The sequence below is a fragment of the Nyctereutes procyonoides genome, unplaced genomic scaffold (genome assembly GCF_905146905.1).
Source record: "Nyctereutes procyonoides isolate TBG_1078 unplaced genomic scaffold, NYPRO_anot_genome, whole genome shotgun sequence".
In the NCBI taxonomy this organism is placed as follows: Eukaryota; Metazoa; Chordata; class Mammalia; order Carnivora; family Canidae; genus Nyctereutes; species Nyctereutes procyonoides.
This window is the reverse complement of record NW_026575042.1, coordinates 29,803,385-29,824,330: the sequence shown is the minus strand read 5'-3', so window position 1 is coordinate 29,824,330 and position 20,946 is coordinate 29,803,385. Positions and strand designations below refer to the sequence as shown.

At 36.0% G+C, this 20,946-nt stretch overlaps 1 protein-coding gene across 3 annotated transcripts in view; it reads right to left on the bottom strand.

The window, feature by feature from the left end:
• DNAJC13 (DnaJ heat shock protein family (Hsp40) member C13) overlaps window positions 1-20,946 on the bottom strand; it is a 118,685-nt gene that overhangs the window by 85,914 nt on the left and 11,825 nt on the right. For all 3 annotated transcript variants that reach the window (XM_055321305.1, XM_055321306.1, XM_055321302.1), the window contains 2 exons: window positions 15,397-15,477; window positions 366-441 (listed from right to left, as the gene is read on the bottom strand). In XM_055321305.1, the coding sequence (XP_055177280.1) occupies window positions 366-441; window positions 15,397-15,464 (144 nt within the window). In that variant the 5' untranslated portion in view covers window positions 15,465-15,477. The remainder of the gene's footprint in view (window positions 1-365; window positions 442-15,396; window positions 15,478-20,946) is intronic.

The window sequence follows — 20,946 nt, the reverse complement described above, 5'->3', positions numbered from 1 at the left end:
CAGTAATCCTACTTCCATTACAAGTATTTTCCAACCACTGCACTGTGACTTATGTATGCCTTTATTGCAGCAATACAGTCTTTAAAATTATGAAGAATTAATGTACCAATTTACATAAGAGATGGCAACAATCGAAAACAACATATCAAAAAGTTATACTCCTTAGAGTCTAGAAAAAAAACATTTGTCACCATCCTCTTTTATTTATTTACTTATTTTTTGTATTATATAAGCTTATCAATCTCTTTTGAAGTTGACTTTTCTAACCTAAAGTATTGATTTCAGGCCAGGGAATCATGGGTCATATCTGGCTTTAAAATTCAAATGGAATTCAAAAAATGTCTGACTGCTTCTAACATGATTACCTGATTTGTTACTTCTAAGGTATTGGGATTATAGGTAGTAATCGCATGGGTTCCAACTGAAAAGACACGCTTATACCTACAAAGAAAGACAAGGACTTAGTCTTAAATAAATGAAACATTTTATAATAAAATATATGATATTAAACCAAAAGGGATATTTCAATAGAAATGTATCAGTTGATTAATGATAACTAAATATAGCTTAGTTTTACATTCCAAAGTGTTATTGATATTAAAAGCCCCTACCACCACTCATTCTACTGTGAGTGAAGGAACTAGTAAGATCCTTAAGCAGAGAATTAGGACCTTATGCAAGCTTGAGTTGTTAGTATACATGAAGTCAGCAAAATATTACCTAAGGATGCCAAGATTCTAAATGGGAAAATTTTATTAAAAACAACAATAACACTGCACACTACTAATTTTTTCAAAATATCCTTCCAACAAAACCATGATCTAAAAGTAGGAAAACCTATGGCCTGTAACTGGAAAGTCACAGCAATATTCTAGAATTTTAATCATTTGTATTTAAGCAAGTATCTACTACACTTAAGTGTTGCAATTTTATAGGAGTAGGAAACCTACACCACAGACAAGCAAGTTTCACTTCTCACTTCACTTTCTTCACTTAAAGTAACATATCTAAGGAGAAAAATCACTTCAATATCAATAATCCCTTACAAGAGGAATCCATAATGGCAAAAATAGAAACTGAAATAGAAAAACTTACTTAAAAATAGTTTTTTAAAAATAAAATACATAAAACATTGGCTAGTTTAGGAAAACACAAAAAGAATAAGAATATAAGAATTTATAATCACAGAAGAAAATAATGATATAACACTATGTAGAAAAATTTGCAAATTATGAACAAATCAACCCCTAAACAGAAGAATTCAAGAAAGCTGCAAAGAATTACAACCTACAAAAGCACCATGGCTCAAACAAGATGAACCTTAAAGAAACAGTTAAGTTCCATGCTCCTTAAGGTATTTCAGGAAATAGACTAAGGACAGTTACTCAATTCTTTTAGTGATACTAAAATCTGGTAAGACAACACAAAAAGACAAAAAAGATATACCAATTTTTAAAATAAATATTAACAATAAGAATCAAATAGCTCAGGAGGCCTGGGTGGCTTAGTCAGTTAAGTGTCTGCCTTTGGTTCATCATGATCTCCAGGTCCTGGGATGGAGACCCACATCCTGGGATCCTATCCCACGTCCTTCTTCCTGCTCAGCAAGGAGCCTGCTTCTTTCTCTTTTTCTGACCCCCCCCCACCTCTTGTGCTCTCTCTCTCAAATAAATAAAATGTTTAAAAAATATATTTAATTTTTTTTTAATTTTAAAAAAAGATACAAAGTCCCTAACAGGGTGCCTTGGGTAGTTCAGTTGGTTAAGCATCTGCCTTTGCCTCAGGCAATGATCCCAGATTCCTAGGACTAAGCCCTACATCAGCCCTCCTTGTTCAGCGGGGAGCCGCCTTCTCCCTCTCTCTCAGCCTGCTGCTCCCCCCACTGCTTGTACTCTGTCAAATAAACAAAATCTTAAAAAAAAAAAAAATCAAGTAGCTTATTAAAATAGTAGTACACCATGACCAAAAAAGATTCATTTTAGGAAAACAGAGTTCAATTATTAGAAAAATCTATTAATATAATCAATCATATTTACTGAAGTATCTATTTGTATTTCAGTCAAGAGATTTTTAAATTACCAAAAATGGATGTTAAATACAATCAAAATGCCTTTTTGATATCTATGAAAATCATGTTTTTCTGCTTTAAACTACTAATACAGTAAAAAGATATACATGCCTTAAGCTAAAAGCCATGATCAGACTTGAGGGTAACACACTCGAAGGATTTCCATTGAGATCAAGAGAAATCTTTCACAATTTTTCTATTTCCATTTTTTTCTAAATAGTGTATTATATGATAAAAATGATGAAGTTATTTCCATTTGGGAAAAAAAGAAAATGATAAATTATATTAATCTTTGCCATATAGTCATTACAAAAGTATTGCCATATTACAAATGTTACAAATATTTCTTCCCTAATTTCACATGTCTAAAATAGAGTGGGAAATGATCTAAAGATGAAAGCATCTTCTTCTAACATAAAAACATTCATTTGCTACCTTCTTAAGCTAGGTGAGGGTTGAGAGATTGCTTAAGTATCTGAAAATTAACCTAAACATCTAAAAAGTCTCAGAACTTCAGAGGCTTTTATCAATTAACAGGGACAAAGATCTTGTTGAATCACTATCTGCCTCAGAAGACTTCACAATGAAATCAAATATCTGACAGAAATGTGAATTCACAAATTCTAACGTTCAGAATCATCTGGAAAGTCATGATATAATACTGAAATGAAACTACAGAATTTGTTTATATTTTACGCATTGGGAGCAAAAGTATAAGAATTAAATGCCTGAAATGTTCCTTTCCGATGTCAACTACTGTTGTCATACTCAAGGTCTTTTTTTTTTTAAGATTTTATTTATTTATGAGAGACACAGAGGGGGAGAGAGAGGTGAGAGAGAGAGATGCAGAGACATAGGCAGAGGGAAAGAGAAGCAGACTCCATGCAGGGAGCCCAACGTGGGACTCAATTCCAGGACTCCAGGATGATACGCTGAGCTAAGCAGATGCTCAACGCTGAGCCACCCAGGTGTCCCTCACACTCAAAGTCTTAAAGGATACCAGCTAAGAAGATATTCTTTTCAATTCTAAAGATATTCTTTTAAATTCTTTTAGAATTCTAAGAATTCTAAATTCGTATCAATTTCCTGGGACACCTGGGTGGTTCAGCAGTTTAGAGCCTGCCTTCAGCCGAGGCAGGGCATGATCCTGGAGTCCCAGGATGGAGTCCCACATCGGGTTCCCTGCATGGAGCCTCCTTCTCCCTCTGCTTCTGTCTCTGCCTCTCTCTCTCATGAATAAATAAATAAAATCTTAAAAATAAATAAATAAATAAATAAAAATAAATAAAAATAAATAAACTAATTTCCTCCACCCAACTAAAAGGCCTTCTGAACATCTTTCTCATGTAACTTAGTTGTTTAGAGCAGTGCTACGCAAAAGAACTTTCTGTCTGATGAGGCAGCCATGAGCTGCATGTACCTATTGAGCACTTGAAATGTGGCTAATGCAAGTGAATTTTAAATTTTCTTTATATTTAATCACTTTAAATTTAAATAGCCACAGCTACTTAGTGACTACCATAACCAGAGAGCATATTCTAGATTCTTCAGCAAAAGGATGCTGGAGTCAAGTGTCCATTAGGCCCAAAATACTGTCATGACTAGTAAACTCAGACCTATCTTTCAGACAAAATACTGAGCTCTACAGCTTCCCTAAGAAGAAAGCTATAAGGAAATTCTTAAAAGAATTCTCTTCTATTCTCCTCTCTCCACCTTCCAGGAGAGTTCCCTCTACCTCTGTCCTCTAGAATGTGTGCCGTACTTCCCTTTAAGGATAGAACAAATACTTCTAGGTCATTAAAAACATTTTAAGTAGCCTTACATCTTCAAAGATTACCTGTAAAGCCTCCTTGGATATCAAATTTAGAGATTAAAATCTGAATCATAGATATGGTGTGTTATGTGGTGTGTTAGTCACAACACCTGCAAACGATTTTTTTTTTGGGGGGGGTATCTTTTACTAAGTCACTAGTGTCCTTCATCATAAAGAACAAGGAGGGATTCCCCTAAGTTCAGTAATGTCTTCATTATCTTTGAAACTCTAACTCCTCTACATAGGACCCATCACTATATGCAGCACATGCTCAGTGTCCATCAAATAGCTAAATAGACCAATCTATCCAATAATAAATCAACATGCATTCAAATCTATGACCTGTTCATTTACTCTTGCTTTTAAAACAGAATATGTCAGACAACAACTAATTCCGTACCAATTTTTACTCATAACCACTATAACATCAGGAAATGAAAAGGTGTTATTTTTATGAAAGACAGTACTCCCATTTTATTTATCTGCAAAGAGAAAATGCCATCTATAAATTATAATTGAATTTGCTGTTCTTATGGGTTTGAGATGAATGTGTTGGCTAATTCCTAAAAATTATCATACTAAAAGTTCTTTTTTAAAAAAGTGGGGACACCTGGGTGGCTCAGTGGTTGAGCATCTGCCTTTGGCTCAGGTTGTGATCCCAGGCCCTGGGATGGAGTCCTGTATTAGGCTCTCCATAGAGAGCCTGCTTCTCCCTCTGTGTCTCTGCTTCTATGTCTCTCACAAATAAATAAATCTTAAACTCTTTGACAGAGTACCAAAGAGTGTAAGCAGGGGGAGTGGGAGAGGGATTAACAGGCTTCCCCACTGAGCAGGGAACTTGAGGGTGGGGCTCAACCCTAGGACTCTGGGATCATCACATAAGCCAAAAGCAGACGCTTAACCAACTAAGCCACCCAGGAGGTCCCTAAAAGTTCTTATAAAATATAACTATAAAAAATATATATATATATAACTATATTAAAACCAAATAACAAAAGGAATAAAGACTAAACAAAATGTACATATGAGAAATTTATAACAGATGATGTCATATACATAATATGAAAAAACGTAAAAGCTAACACCTTTTTCACCGAGAAATTAATATTCATTATTGACTTTACACTTGCACTTTATTGCACTTGTTTCTGTTTTATTCAGAACTAAAGTTATACACATCATTAAATGTCTATAGGGAATAGGCATTTTCTTCCCTCAAGTTTTTATAACTCATAGATTTATTCTAATAGGACAGCTTAATAAGTGATATAATTTACATTACCCATTAACTCTAATATTATTTAAATCAGGAAACTAAAGCTATTTAAATAAAAAACATATTTGAGGCACTTTATCTGGGGCATTTTGCTCCCATAACAACTAGTAGTACAGATAAAAACAAGTAAAAAGGTGCTAATGATACTGCTGATAGAAGACCTGAGCTCAGATCAAAAGAGCCACCCAGGTGTCCCTATGTTATGCCATTTTTAAATTTTATAGTCCTTATAAATATTGCTTTCCTTTTTATGACATGACTTTTTTCCTACAGCAATTTTTTTTTAGGGAAAAACCCTAATGTATTAAATCAGATATCGTATTAAGTATAACCATAGATCAACCCAGTATTAAACAAGGATATATCAGAGCTAGGTTCAAGGACATGGCAGTGAATGAAGGAGTCCAATTCCTCAAAGACCCAGTTTCTTCCCAATATTTTTTAAAATTATTATTTAAGAGAGGAAGAGAGAGAGAGATAAGGGGAGGGGGTGAGAAGAAGGCAAGAGAGAATCTTAAGCAGACTCCACGCCCAGCACAGGCTTGATCTCACAACTCTTACATCATATTCTGAGTCTATACCAAGAGTCTGGCCACCCAGCTGCCCCTCCCAACATTTTTTTTTTTAACAACAGATTTTTTTTTAATTTTTTTTAAATTTATGATAGGCACACAGTGAGAGAGAGAGAGAGAGAGATAGAGAGAGAGGCAGAGACACAGGCTGAGGGAGAAGCAGGCTCCATGCACCGGGAGCCTGATGTGGGATTCGATCCCGGGTCTCCAGGATCACGCCCTGGGCCAAAGGCAGGTGCCAAACCGCTGCGCCACCCAGGGATCCCTCCTCCCAACATTTTATTATTAAATTAATTAATTCAAACAACTGAAATGAACTTTAAAGCAGTTAAGAGATAATATACTTGTCATTGTTTGAAAGTTAATTCCAGACTTGAATACTCTTAACTAGAATGTATCAATTAGACACGCACAATAGTGTCAATGGACACTCCAAAAATATTGACCACCATCACAATACTCTTCTGCACAAGATTTCACTACCATTCAACTCTCTCAAAATAGAGAAAATTCAGTATTACTTTCTTTTTGTAAAGTACAGACAAAGCTTGTGTTTACTATAGAATAATGTTTTTCAAGTTTCTTGAGGTCATAAAACCTTTGTATATTAAAGTTAAGAACCTCAATTCTTTCAGGAGATAGTCTATGCAATGGGCTTCAAATAACCCAAACAATCAGAGTTGAAAGCTTTTATGCTACCTAGCCTAGTGCCCAGAACATACAGCTTGAACCTTTGGAATACCTTGATCAAAGCTGGCTAGATTTTAATTGTTCATTACTGGTGCAAGAGAACCAACTTACCTTCCTTAAGAGTAATTCTATTTATTTCCAGTACTGCAGATACTGACCATTGTTTCTTAGAATTAAGCCAATATTTACTTTCTTACAAATTTCACCCTCTGGTTCAAGTTCTGTCTTTCAGCTTCACATAGGATATAATAATTAAAAAAAAAAAAAGGCTATAATAATTTTTCTGCCAACCAGACTTTCACTTTGAAACCTCTTTCCTAAGCTGAACACCCTAGTTCCTTCGATCATTTTTAAATAAGTTTTGGCTACCAATTTCTAAGAAGCCGTTAGTATTCTCATAGAATCTAGGGTTTTTCCTTTTACTACTAAAAGCTTCACAATCCAGGTATTTGAATTAGAATTTTAGTCCATGAAGTAATGAAATTAAGGCTAACTGAAACACAAGGTTTCTCAGAGAGGAGATCAATGGAAGCAATGCTGAAGGAGGAACTACAGCTTATAATCAAACCCACCAGCTCTGGAGTCACTGCCTTTGTTCAAACACTGAACTATTCACTTTCTATGTATCCTCTGATAATTTGCTTAATCTTTTCAAGCTTCAGCTTCTCCATCTGAAAGATGTGGAATGAATACACACACACACACACACAGACCTCATAATGTGAAGATTAAAAGAAATAATCCATGTAAAGTATTTGTCACTTGTTTATAATGGTAAATGTTAGCTATTCTTATTGCTATTATTCCGCTGATTAAGTAACAGGGGGGAGGGGTTCAAAACTCCAACAGAGCCATTGAATTAATTATAATTGGTATCATTATGTTTCCAGTAACCATGACTACTAAATTTATACTTAATACAGAGAAGAAAATTAATGGGCAAAGTGATCATTCCTATGCCTATAATACCAGGATACTCTGATTCTGGTCAAATTCCAATTGAAAGATTAGTTTCACCTGAGATGGCTCACTTACATCAGAAGTTGTACTCCTCAGAAAAGAGAAAGGCATATATAGTACATACTCTCTCTGCAAATATCCCAATAACTCAGTAAGAAAATGTTCCGTTTCTTTCAGAAGAAATAAAGCACATCCCATGAAATGTAAGGGCTTAATTTCATGATACAAGGTCTGTATTTTTTTCCAGCTGAGTTAAAGCTATTTTTTTTAATACTCTCAATTTTTAGAGTAGTTTTAAGTTCACAGCAAGATTAGGAAGGTACAGATTTCCCAAATACTCCTTGACCCTATCCATGCAGTCTCCCTCATTACCAACATCCTCCACTCACCACAGTGGTACATCTATTTGTTATAACTGCTGAACCTACATTGACACATCATTTTCAACCCAAGTCAAGTTTACATTAAGGTTCACTCTTGGTGTTGCCCATTCTATGGGTCTGGACAAATATAAAATGACATGTATCCACCATTACAGTATCATACAGAGTAAGTTTCACTGCCCTAAAAATCCTCTGTGCTCTACCTTTTATCCCTCCCTCCCCTCTGAAACCTTGGCAGCCACTCATCTTTTTACTGCTCCAAAGTTCTACGCCTTTTCTACAATGTCATATAGTTGGAATTATATAGCATACAATCTTTTCAGACTGCTTCTGTCACTTATAATATGCACTTAAGTTTCTTTCATAGTTTTCCTACCTTGATGGTTGATTTCATTTTAGCACTGAATAATATTCATTGTCTGCATGTAATACAGTTTATCCATGCATTCATTTACTGGAGGACTTCTTGGTTGTTTCCAAGTTTTGGTAATTATGATTAAAGGTGTTATAAGCATCTGTGTGCAGGTTTTTGGGTGGATGTTTTCAACACAAAAGTTTTTGTGTAAGTTTTCAACTCTTTTGGGTAAATACTATAGAGTGTGATTCCTGGATCATATGGTAAGAGGACGTTGAGTTTTGTAAGAAACCACCAAAAGGTCTTCCAAAGTGGTTATACCATTGTGCATTCCCACTAGCAAATGATTAGAGTTCCCTTTGTTCTACACCCTCATCACCAGCATTTGTGTTGCTGTCAATGTTCTGGATTTTGGCCAATCCATTAAATATGCAGTAGTATCTCTATATTTGCATTTCCCTGATGACTGATGATGTGAAACATTTTTTCATGTGTTTATTTGCCATCTGTATTTCTTTGGTGAGATTCCTGCCAAAGTCTTTGGCTCATTTTTTAGTTGAGTTGTCTGTTTTCCTATTGTTGAGTTTTAAGGGTTCTTTGTATACTTTGAATAGTCCTTTATCAAATGTCTTTTACAAATATTTTCTCCCACCTTGTTTTTACATTCTCTTGACAGTGTCTTTCGCAGAGCAGAAGTTTTAAAATTTTAATGAAGTCTGCTTTACCAATTCATTTTTTCATGGGCTGCATCTTTGGTGTTGTATCGAAAAAGTAATCATCAAACCCAAGAGCCATCTAGATTTTCTCCCATGTTATCTTTTAAGACTTTTGTGTTTCACATTAGGTCAGTGATCAGTTTTGAGTCAATTTTTGTGAAAAGTTTAAAGTCTGTGCCTAGATTCTTTGTTTTGTTTTTTTGTTTTTTGTTTTTTGTTTTTTGCATGTACATGTCCAGGTAATCAGCATCATTTGTTGAAAAGACTACCTTCGCTCCTGGAGCTAGCTTCTAATACAACACTACGTGTAAAATATAAAATTCCTATCAAGCAAATGCATTACTATTTCCACTTTTGGATGAAAAATGTTCAAATCCCAGATTGCGTGATAATAAGCACAAAGAATTATAAAAGAAAACACAAAAACAGTTCAGGATGGGACTCAACTGAGGTTTAGAGGCTGGCAGGGTCAAGAACTAGATCAATAAAGCAGGGTAAAAAACCCTCAGGATTTCTAGGATTATCAGAGTTGGTGAGATCTATAAATACCAGATGGCTAAAGAGAAGAGTATCTCTTATGTTGCAGGATTCTATTTCTATACATAAGAAAGGTTATCAGAAATTTGCCAGCTTTACTTTCAGCCAACTTTCCTCTCAATTTCATGTATCTAGTCATTACAGTGACTGTATATGAATGTCATAAACATCTGCCATTTAATAGACTGATAACCATATATCCATCCCAAGGTATTAGAATCTAGTTCAGATACTAAAATACTACTTTTAAATTCAGAGCATTTGCTACAATTAATGTATGCAAATATCAAAGTGATGCACAAGTAGATTTTACTTGTAATTTCCACCCAGAAAAACTAAAAACCTGTACTTCAAAAATCACCCTAAAGGGGTGCCTGGGTGGCTCAGCGGTTAAGCGTCTGCCTTTGGCTCAGGGCATGATCCTGGAGTCCTGGAATCGAGCCCTACATCGGGCTCCCTTCATGGAGCCTGCTTCTCCCTCTGCCTATGTCTCTGCCTATCTCTCTTTCTCTCTCTGTCTCTCATGAATAAATAAAATCTTAATAAAATAAATAAAAATCACCCTAAAGTTACTCTAAGTGAATCTGCACTTCCGCTTTAATTGAAATATGTGCATCCTCCTTCTTATTAGAAATGGCTTGCTTAGACCAAAAAGGAAACTACGCTCCTTCATGAAAGAAAAGCGCTTTTTACTGCTGAAAGCTATTCCCCCTTCTTGGTCCTTCCAGAGCAAACATATAGTTAGGTACTTTGCTTGGGGGAATATGATAACCATAGGAGAAAAGGCTACTTGTCAGCCAAGGAGACTACACTAACCATAAATAGACCTGAATTAATAAGAGCATAGAGTAGTGGCTGCAAAATAAGACCCATGAAAACTATTACAAAGGTAACATGAAATAGGTCACGAGTATCTCAAGAGAAATATGTATAAAGTGGTTATTTTTTAATTTAGATGTATGTAAATATACATATTTAACTTAAGACATATATATTTAATTTAGACATACATAAAAAAAAATACTTATTCATCCTTGCTGGCACTATCAATAACGTTTTTCTGAATGTCGGGCCTGGGTTAGCAGTATGTATACAGGCACAAAGTCACTTAAAACCGAGGCCTTAAATCCCCAAAATCACACATAAAATCTGTTGTAGACAGACTTGTTTCTAGAGAAAGGGTTCAACAAACAATTCTAAAACAACACAATTGGGACGCCTGGGTGGCCCAGTGGTTTGGCACCTGCCTTTGGCCCAAGGCATGATTCTGGAGACCCGGGATCGAGTGCCACGTCAGGCTCCCCGTATGGAGCCTGCTTCTCTCTCTGCCTGTGTCTCTGCCTCTCTCTCTGTATCTCTCATTAATAAATAAATAAAATCTTAAAAAAAAAATAAAAAATAAATAAAACAACATTTTTTTTTAAGGTTTCATTTATTCATAGAGACAGAGAGAGAGGGGCAGAGACACAGGCAGAGGGAGAAGCAGGCTCCATACAGGAAGCCTGATGTGGGACTCGATCCCGGGTCTCCAGGACCACACCCCAGGCTGCAGGTGGCACTAAACTGCTGCAACACCGGAGCTGCCCAAAACAACACAATTTTTAATGTTAGCCATTTGTTTTTTACATTAAGATGATGAGGAATGCTTTAAAATTAGATTAGAATCAGCCACATAAAATATGTAAGTGTAATAAAAATTTGAGTGCCACATAATAATGTACATGATTAATGAAATAACTATCCCTCTCTGGAAAGATCTTTTAAGAAGTTAAAAGCTTCAAAGTGTCACTAAAAACAAAATACTGCTGAAACAAAATTTTTTTTTTGAAACAAATTTTAAAAGATGTAAATAAATGGAAATATTCCGCACATGGATCAAAAGTCTCATTACTGTTATGGCAGCAATACTCCCCTATTTGATCCACACATTTAACATAATCCCTATCAAAATCCCAGCTGCTATTTTTTGTAAAATTGACTAGCTAACTCTAAAATTCTTATGGAGATGCAAGAGACCCAGAATAGCCAAATCTTGAAAATGAACAAAAGTGAATTTCAAACTTCCCAGTTTTATTTTTATTTTATTTTTTTAAAAGATTTTTAAATTTTATTTATTCATGAGAAACACGGGGGGGGGGGGGGGGGGAGTCAGAAACACAGGCAGAGAGGGAGAAGCAGGCTCCATGCAGGGAGCCTGACGTGGGACTCGATCCTGGGTCTCCAGGATCACACCCCGGGCTGAAGGCGGCGCTAAACCACTGAGCCACTGGGGCTGTCCCCCTAGTTTTAAAACTTAGTACAAAGCTAAACTAATCAAGACGGTATAGTTCTGGTATAAGGCCAGGCATATAAATTAATAGAACAAAATTGGCAGTTCACAAATAAACCTTTACATTTATGGCCTAATATTTTTGACCAGAGTCCCAAAACAATTTAATAGGGAAAGAATAATCTTTTCAACAAATGGTGCTGGGACAACTGGATATCCACATGCAAAAAGAATGAAATTGGATCTCTATTTCACACTATATACAAAAATTAACCCAAAATCAAAGCTATAAAATTCTTAGAATATAGGAGTAAATCTTTGAGACTTTGGATTAAGTAATGGCTTCTTAGATATGACACCAAAAGCACAAGTAGCAAAAGAAAAAGATAAAGTGGATTTCGTCAAAATCAAAAACCTTGTGCTTCAGGTGATAACCATTAAAAAAGTAAAAAGACAACCCACAAAATAGCAGAAAATATCTGCAAATCATATGTCTGATAAGCAACTTATATTCAGAATATATAATGAACTCTCACAACTCAACAAAAGGATGAATAACCCAAATTAAAAAAAAAATGGGTAAGTGATTTGAATAGAGATTTTATGAAAAATATACAAATGGCCAACAAAGAAATAAAAAGATATTCAACATCTAGCATCAGGGAAATGCAAATTAAAACCACATGTGGTGCCTGGGTGGTTTAGCTGGTTAAGTGTCCAACTCTTGGTTTCAGCTCAGGTCATGAGTTCATGGGTTGTGGGATTGAGCCCCAACCTCAGGCTCCACACTCTTCAGGGAATCTGCTGAGGATTGAGGATTCTCTCCTTCTGCCCCTCCCTCCACTCACGCACACGCATGCTTACTCTCTCAAAAAATAAATAAATCTTAAAAAAAATAAAAATAAATAAATAAATAAATAAAATAACAACCACTTCATATCCACTAGGATAGCTAAAATAAAAAAAGACAATGACACATATTGGTATGGACATGGAGAAACTGGACTCCTCATACAGGGATAGAAGGATTGCGAAATGCTTCAGTCACTTGGAAAAGCTTGGCTGTTCCTCAAAAAGTTAAATGTAGAGTTATATATAACTATATATAACTCCATATAAGAATTCCACTCTCAGGTATGTACCCAAGAGACTTGGAAATACACATTCACCCTAAGGTTAAACAAAAACATTTACAGCAGCATTATTCATAATAGTAAAAAAGTGGAAACAATACAAATGTTCATCAACTGATGAATGGATAAACAAAATGTGGCAAATCCATACAATAGGATATTACTTGGCAACAAAAAGAAATGCACAAGCTACAATATTGACGAGCCTTAAAAACATGCTACGTGAAAGAAGACAGTCACAAAAGAGCCCATACTATACGATGCCATTCATGAGATGTCCTAAATAAGCAAATCCTGGGGCACCTGGATGGTGCAGTGGGTTGAACATCTGACTCTTGGTTTTGGCTCAGGTCATGAAATCATGATCATGAGCCCATGTTGGGCTCCGTGTTCAGTGCAAAGTCTGCTTCAGATTCTCTCTCCCTCTTCTTTTGCATCTCCCCTCCCTGTGCTAGTATACATATGCACTTGTACTCTCTCAAAATAAATAAATCTTTAAAAAAAAAAAAAAAAGCAGATCCTGTGACAGAAAGTAGATTATGGGCTGCCAGGTGCTAGGAAGATGGGGAAAAAAAAAGAATTGCTAATATTATTAGATTAGATTTTTGGGGAAGTGATGAAAGTGTTCCAAAAATGGTTAGTGGTGACAGTTCACTACTCTACTGAATACATTAAAAAGCACTGAATGGTAGACTTTAAAAAGTAAATTTTATGTTTTGTAAATTTTATCTCAATAAAGATGTTATAAAAATAAGTTTCAAGGTGTCAATGATGGAGGCAAGGAATTGTGCTGAGAGCACATAAACAGTTCTCCAAATTGTTACAAAAGAAAGAAAAGAGGACTGTCTTTAGTCTTAGTCACAACTTTCCTTAGAATATAAGAAAATTTCCCGGAGATCACAATTACTGACAAGCTCACAAAACAAAAAGTATTCAGGGGATGCCTGGATGGCTCAGCAGTTGAGCGTCTGCCTTTGGCTCGGGGTGTAATCCCACGGTCCTGGGATCCGAGTTCCACATTGGGGCTCCCTGCATGGGGCCTACGCCTCCCTCTGCCTATGTCTCTGCCCCTCTCTCTGTGTCTCTCATGAACAAATAAATAAAATTTAAAAAACAAACAAAAAAACCCAAAAAGTATTCAGTAAGCTTGTTCTTTAGAATTAGAACAAAGCATCAATATGTAATACTTGTATTAAAAAAACAGAACTTATAGTATGATGACCAGAGTAATTTATCACTTGGGGAAAAAATAAAAATCATTTCAATATATAATTTTTTTAAGGTTTACTCAAAGAACTAAAGAGACTCACACTACCCTGGGTATATTAATTTTCTAACTTTTCTCATTGAAATTAAATGAAGAAAACATTTCAAGACAAATATTCTACAAGTGTAACAGTTATGCTCCCTAATTTAGGAGCTTGTACAATTGAGTTATTAAAAGGAAACAAACACTATCTTTCAAAATTATAGTCAGTTTGCTAATGCAAACCAGAAACACTACAGAATTCAGATGTTGCACCATTCTAAGAAGTTACTACACTATTACCTAAAAGATGAAAAGTTCAGAAAAAGATCTAAAGTTACTGGCTTTGTGTACATGGCATGGTTTTACCAAGGCCTGATTTGGAATAATGTGGCCACCTATTTGTCAAAGTGTGGGACACTCATTTTACTTATCACTACTTAAAAGGATGAGAGAGGAAACTTTTTTTGGTAATGATCAATATGTGCCATTCACTGAATACTCAATGTATTTAAGGCATGAGTTTAAAACCTTCACATGTTCCATGTCCTCACAGCAATCTGAGGGATAGGAATTATTACTGGTTTTACAAAAAGGAAACATAGGCATCAATATCTTGGTCTGAGCAGGCAGGCTACTAAAAACTATCACTGCCTCTCCCAAGGAAAAGATAAGATCAAACTCACTGTTTTTTTTTAAAGATTTTATTTACTTAATTATTTGAGAGAGAGAGAGAGAGAGAGAGAGAGAGAAAGCACAAGCAGGGGAAGGGGCAGAGAGAGAGAAGCAAGCTCCCCACTGAGCAGGAAGCTCAGGGCTCCATCCCAGGGCTTGATCCCAAGAATCTGGGATCATGACCTGAGCCAAAGGCAGAAACTTAAGCAACTGAGCCATCCAGGTGCCTCAGGTCAAACCCAATTTTTAAAAATCATTATAGGACTAAAGAAAGATTATAAAAGGCACTATTAGCATATTTTCTCTGACAGTCAAATCGACATGCAAATGCACCCATCACACACAGGTTAGTCTCTGGGCAATAAAGCTGTGGAATTAATACTCCGCCATTACTATATAATCCAATCATTAATTGACAGCATCCAAGAAGGTAGATAAATGGTCTGTTTTCCTTTTGTTACTTTTAATTCTTACCCACTCCTTCTTAAGACAGACACAGAACACCGGAAATGTCAAAAGAAAAAAAGAACAATAATTTATTTCAAGTGTAGCATTTGCATTTAAAATATGCACATATGCTTTTCAGAAGAGAAGGGCTGAATGGCATAATTGAGCTGTGTGGTACTACTCAAGATATTGAAAGTTATGTTTCAAATGATACTTCACAGAAGCAGAGAAAAATAAAACCAAAAGAAATACTTACTTTCCCCTCCATGAATGTTTTGTTGTATAGAAACATGCCAAATCTTTGTTTTCCCTAATTATGTTCATTTTGTGTCGAAACCTGGAAGATAAAAATATGGCTGGATTTAGTACAGTTATCCTTCGAGTTTTTCCTTAATTTCCCATCCATACTTCCAGAGCCTGCCATATAGTACTGATTTTAAGGAACAAATTCTTCCATGAAACCATAAGATTTTAGTGGACAGGCACTGGTTTGTTCACCTTGCTGCCATAGACTTTAGCACACCATATTGTGATTATCTGCTCCCCTCCACTACACTGAGTTTCTTAAGGACAAGAATTGTCCTCAACATTCCACACACACACACACACACACACACACACACACACACACACACATCCCCAGAGCCTACAAGAGTGCCTGACACAAAACAGGTGCTCTATGAGTATTTGAGTGAATGAATGAAATGCAGCAATCCCATGGGAAATTCTGATGTCCACTTTAAACTTCATGTTCTAACAAGTACTCTTTTTTTTTTTTTTACAAGTACTCTTAAGATTTTGTCAAATCTGGGATCCCTGGGTGGCGCAGCGGTTTGGCGCCTGCCTTTGGCCCAGGGCGCGATCCTGGAGACCCAGGATCGAATCCTACATCGGGCTCCCGGTGCATGGAGCCTGCTTCTCCCTCTGCCTATGTCTCTGCGCCTCTCTCTCTCTCTCTCTCTCTCTCTCTCTCTCTCTCTCTATCATAAATAAAAAAAAATTAAAAAAATAAACAAAAAAAAAGATTTTGTCAAATCTTCTGAAAAAGCATCAACTCATGCTCCGAGGAATAAGAGAACCACAAGGAAGAGCAAGGTTAGGGAAACCTTTACTGTTACTAGAGAGGAAATTACAGTCAACTGACATCTTCCTACTAGTGTGTATGGAGACAGCTAAATATAGTCCTGACAGTTGGTGCGTTTTGTTTGTTTTTTTCCTGGATTGTGTATCTAAGATGAAATAGACAGCCAACTAAGACTTATTAAAACCAGCAACATTTTCCCTGCCTTCTAAATCATTTGCAGTAAAAGATATTGCTAAAAAGAAACTTAGGTAGGATCTCTAGAATATGCCAAAATAATAAAAAATATAGGTCTACAGACGTTATCTTTCCATTAGATATACTACAAATGAAGATTGGAATAAGAGAATAAAAAAGGAGGATAAAAAAGGCAACGGCCGATACTAAGAGTGCAGTTTGGATTGCTAGTCCATAACTTATGATATCTGAATGATAGGCTCTGTACCAAGACCTATCTTAGAAAAACTGATAAGAAAATGTACTTGAGTGAAGATACCATTAAAAAACTTTAAATTTAAAATGGAAGTGAGAGAAAAATAGTAAAGACATAAAATGATAGCCCCAAAGAACTTAAAGCATGACCCAGGAGGGTGATAAAAACCCTGAAGATGACTTCATAGGTATCACTGATTTGGGGGAATATGTAACTCAAATGGATCTTTTATTTATTTTTTTGTTTAAAGATTTATTTATTAATGAGAGACACACACACAGAGAGAGACAGAGACACAGGCAGAGGGAGAAGCAGGTTCCATGCAGGGAGCCCGACGTGGGACTCGATCCTGGGACTCCAGGATCACACCCTGGGCCGAAGACAAGTGCTAAATCGCTGAGCCACCCAGGGATCCCCTCAAATGGATCTTTTAGTAGGGGAAATAAAACAAGTTTACATCAAGAATGCTTATCTACAACTTTCTGAAGACCTAGGAACTTGGTGATTGAAAGCAGCACCAAACTCTAGAGATTTCTTAGGATAGATCAAAGAAGGAAGGAAGAAAAGACCTAACATACACATTAATTATTAAACTAATAGAAGATATACAAATGGCCAACAGTATATAAAAAGATGTTTGATGTCACTATCAGAGAAATGCAACTCAAAAGCATGAGAGGGGGTGCCTGGGACTCTCGATCTCGGGGTTGTGAGTTCAAGTCCCTCATTTGGTGTGGAGATTACCAAAATATAAATATTTATACTTATATAAATATATTTTACTTATTTATGTAAGTAAAAATCTTTTTTTTAAAGGCAAATTATTTCATACGTGTTACAATAGCTATTATCAAAACAATCAAAAAGCCCCAAAAGACAACAAGTTTTGGCAAGGATGTAGAGAAACTGAATACTGTTTAGTCGGAATATAAAATGGTGTAGGCAGTACAGAAAACAGTATGGAAGTTCCTAAAAATTAAAATTAGAACCAGCAATCCAATTTCCACATATTTATTCAAAAGAACTGAAATTAAAATCTTGAAGAGGAATACTCATTGAAGCATTTTTCTCTTAAAAGCCAAGATGTGGAAACAACTATAAGTCCATCAAAGGACGAATGAATAAAAAAATGTGGCATACACATAAAATGGAATATTCCTCAGTCTTGAAAAAGAAGGAAATCTTGCAATATGCAACACAGGTGAACTTTGGGGAGGACATGATACTTGAAGTTAGTCACAGAAGGGCAAATACTGCATGACTACATGCAATTATATGAGTTATAGTCATATAGTCAAACTCACAGAAACAGAGAGTAGAATGGTGGTTGCTAGGAACTGGGATGTACTGGAAATGGGAAGTTGCTAACCAATGGGTATAAAGTTTCAGTTGTACAGGATGATTAAGTTCCAGAGATCTGCTCTACAACATGGTGCCTATAATTAACAATACTGTACTGCACATTTAGAAATCTTTAAGAGGACAGATCTCATTTTAAGTGTTCTTACCACAATAAAATAAAATTTAAGAAAATTTCAAAATAAACTACTGATTACTTGGTTTGGTAGGAAAGATATCATGCAGATAACCATATTGACAGAAAAATACAATATAAGATTAAAGAAGTACTTCAATTCTCTGGACATCACAAGAAGCTCCTATGGCCAAAATCAGCACAACTGACAATTATCTCTAATATTTTAGGAAGCAACAAGTGATATTGCTATTGTGCACCCAATTCCTAATAACCACCACCAAAAAAGGCTAGTAAAATGGAGGTGCTCTCTTTAGAAGAAAATTATTCCTCTATCTGAAAAGCGTGCCTTCAGCCATGATATATATACATAGGCAGAGGTATATAGGAGAGGTAAGAAAGGGAGGAGATACCTAAGTAACCAAGTCAACTCCAGAAATAATGGGATAATTCAGTGCTATTTATTGCTAGTGTCTGCATAGCTTCATAATAGAAATCAGGATAATCCTTTTTTTTGAGCCCTCAGTAAAGATTATCTTGAAATTGGGGAGGCACGGTGACTCTAAAAAAATGACTTAAGAGACATCCTGAAATTATGCAAAAACTAGGTTTGAGTATTCATCGTGTATTAATGATTTGGCCAGGCTCTGACTATGCATTTATCTACCTACCTCATTTTATCTCCATAACATCACTATAGTACAGATCTGATGAACCCATTTTATTGACAAGAAAATTGTAGAGAATTTATATCACTTCTCCCAGACACTGCTGGTAAGTAGCAGGGCCAGACTTTGGACTCAATCTGCTTAACTCTACACTCTATATATTTAACCTAAGCAATAAAACCTTCCCTCAAATTTAGGAACTCAAAATAAATTCATCCTGACCATGTAATTACAGATGTATTATCTGACCACACATTCCTGGATTAATTTAGAACCAGTTCCAATTATTACTTTCACACAATTTCAAACAATGAAACAAACTGCCATATTCAACACAAGGCAAAAGAAATAAAAGAAAATGGAAGGCTCCAATGCTGAAATACTCTACCATCTAAAAATAAACTTTTAAAGATTAATTTCTATAGATAAGCTTTAAAAAGATTTTTAAATAAAGTGTTCAAAACAAACATGACAGAAGTTTGCCACCAATATGATTCCAGGATAGTCTTCAAGGAGCCCTCAATAACAGAAAAAATATTACTTTAACTAACACTGAACTTTTAAAACAACCAGATTAATGAGATCTGAGGCTGGGACCTACTTCCCAACAGCATAATATTAACTTCTCCAAATTTTAAGGTAAAATCTATTTTATATTCCCAATAAAACCTTAACAACCACTTTGATGCAGTCATTTCATCTGATGAAGGCAACTGGTCTGAAAATTGCACTAACTCTTTCAGACCATGAAGATACTCCCAAACACAAAACTCAGTAGTGGACAATGGCGATACACAAATATCAGAAAAATGCAGAAGAAATAGGATAAGAATATTCTGTACTATGTATCATTCAAAATGAGACTTGGAACAACTTTAAGGAAACCACTGGGAAATGAGTGAAAGCAAAACTGAGGTGGGGGGGTCCTCCAAGTACAGTGTTCAAGTGATGATTTAGTCTGGCAACTCAAACTTAGAATACCTCCCTGTAGCATAGGTACCAGCTACACTAAACTAATCAATGACTGGCACAAAAAGCTACATTAATATGCGCACTAAACTAGTTTTAGTATTCAATCTATCATCAAGGTAAGTAAGGTAGTGAATTTTTTAAATGTTACTTATGGTTGAACACTGATTAGTAATAACTGCCATTTACTAGCTGTGTAACTCTCAAGAAAAGCTTCCTAAACTCAGAATCAGAATCACAGACCATCTATGAAAGAGAGACAACAGCATTTGTGACAAAGGGCTTCGGTGAGGACTAAATGAGATAAGCAAAGGGGAGAGTGTGATGCTTGGCTCAGAAATAAGCACTCAAAAATATATTTTTTAAAGATTTTATTTGATAGAGAAAGCATGAGGGGTTGGGGGCAGAGGAAGAGGGAGAAGCAGACTCCCAAATGAGTAGGAAGCCCCATATGGGGCTCAGTCCCAGGATCCCTGGATCATGACCTGAGCAGAAGACAGACACTTAACTGACTGAGCCACCCAAGCACTCAAAAACATGGACTACAATCATAAGTTATTACTGTACTTTAAATATACCACCCTAGATATGAAATAATTGTTTCCTATCTATGATTACCTCTCTCACTTTCAGGCTTACAGGGCCCTGTATCTCTCTTAAAGCTTCTTGGGCGGGAAAGTTAAAACTATTACTTAATCATAAATCTTTTAATTTCAATCCTTATACTATTTATTCAGTGTATATCACCAACAAATATCAGCTAGGATTTCTACTTTCAAAAGTAGAGTGTTGGGCAGACCGGATGTCTCAACGGTTTAGCACCACCTTCAGCCCAGGGCCTGATCCTGGAGACCGGGGATCAAGTCCCACGTCAGGCTCCTTGCATGGAGCCTGCTTTTTCCCTCTGCCTGTGTCTCTGCCTCTCTCTGTGTGTCTCTCATGAATAAATAAATAAAAATCTTAAAAAAAAAAAAAGTGTTTTGGGATGCCTGGGTGGCTCAGCAGTTGGGCGTCTGGCTTTGGCTCAGGTCATGATCCCAGATCTGGAGATCAAGTCCCGCATTGGGCTCTCTGCGGGGGGCCTGCTTCTCCCTCTGCTTGTGTGTGTCTCTGCCTCCCTCTGTGTCTCTCATGAATAAACAAATAAAAATCTTTTTTTTTTAAAAGTGTTTTATTGCTTT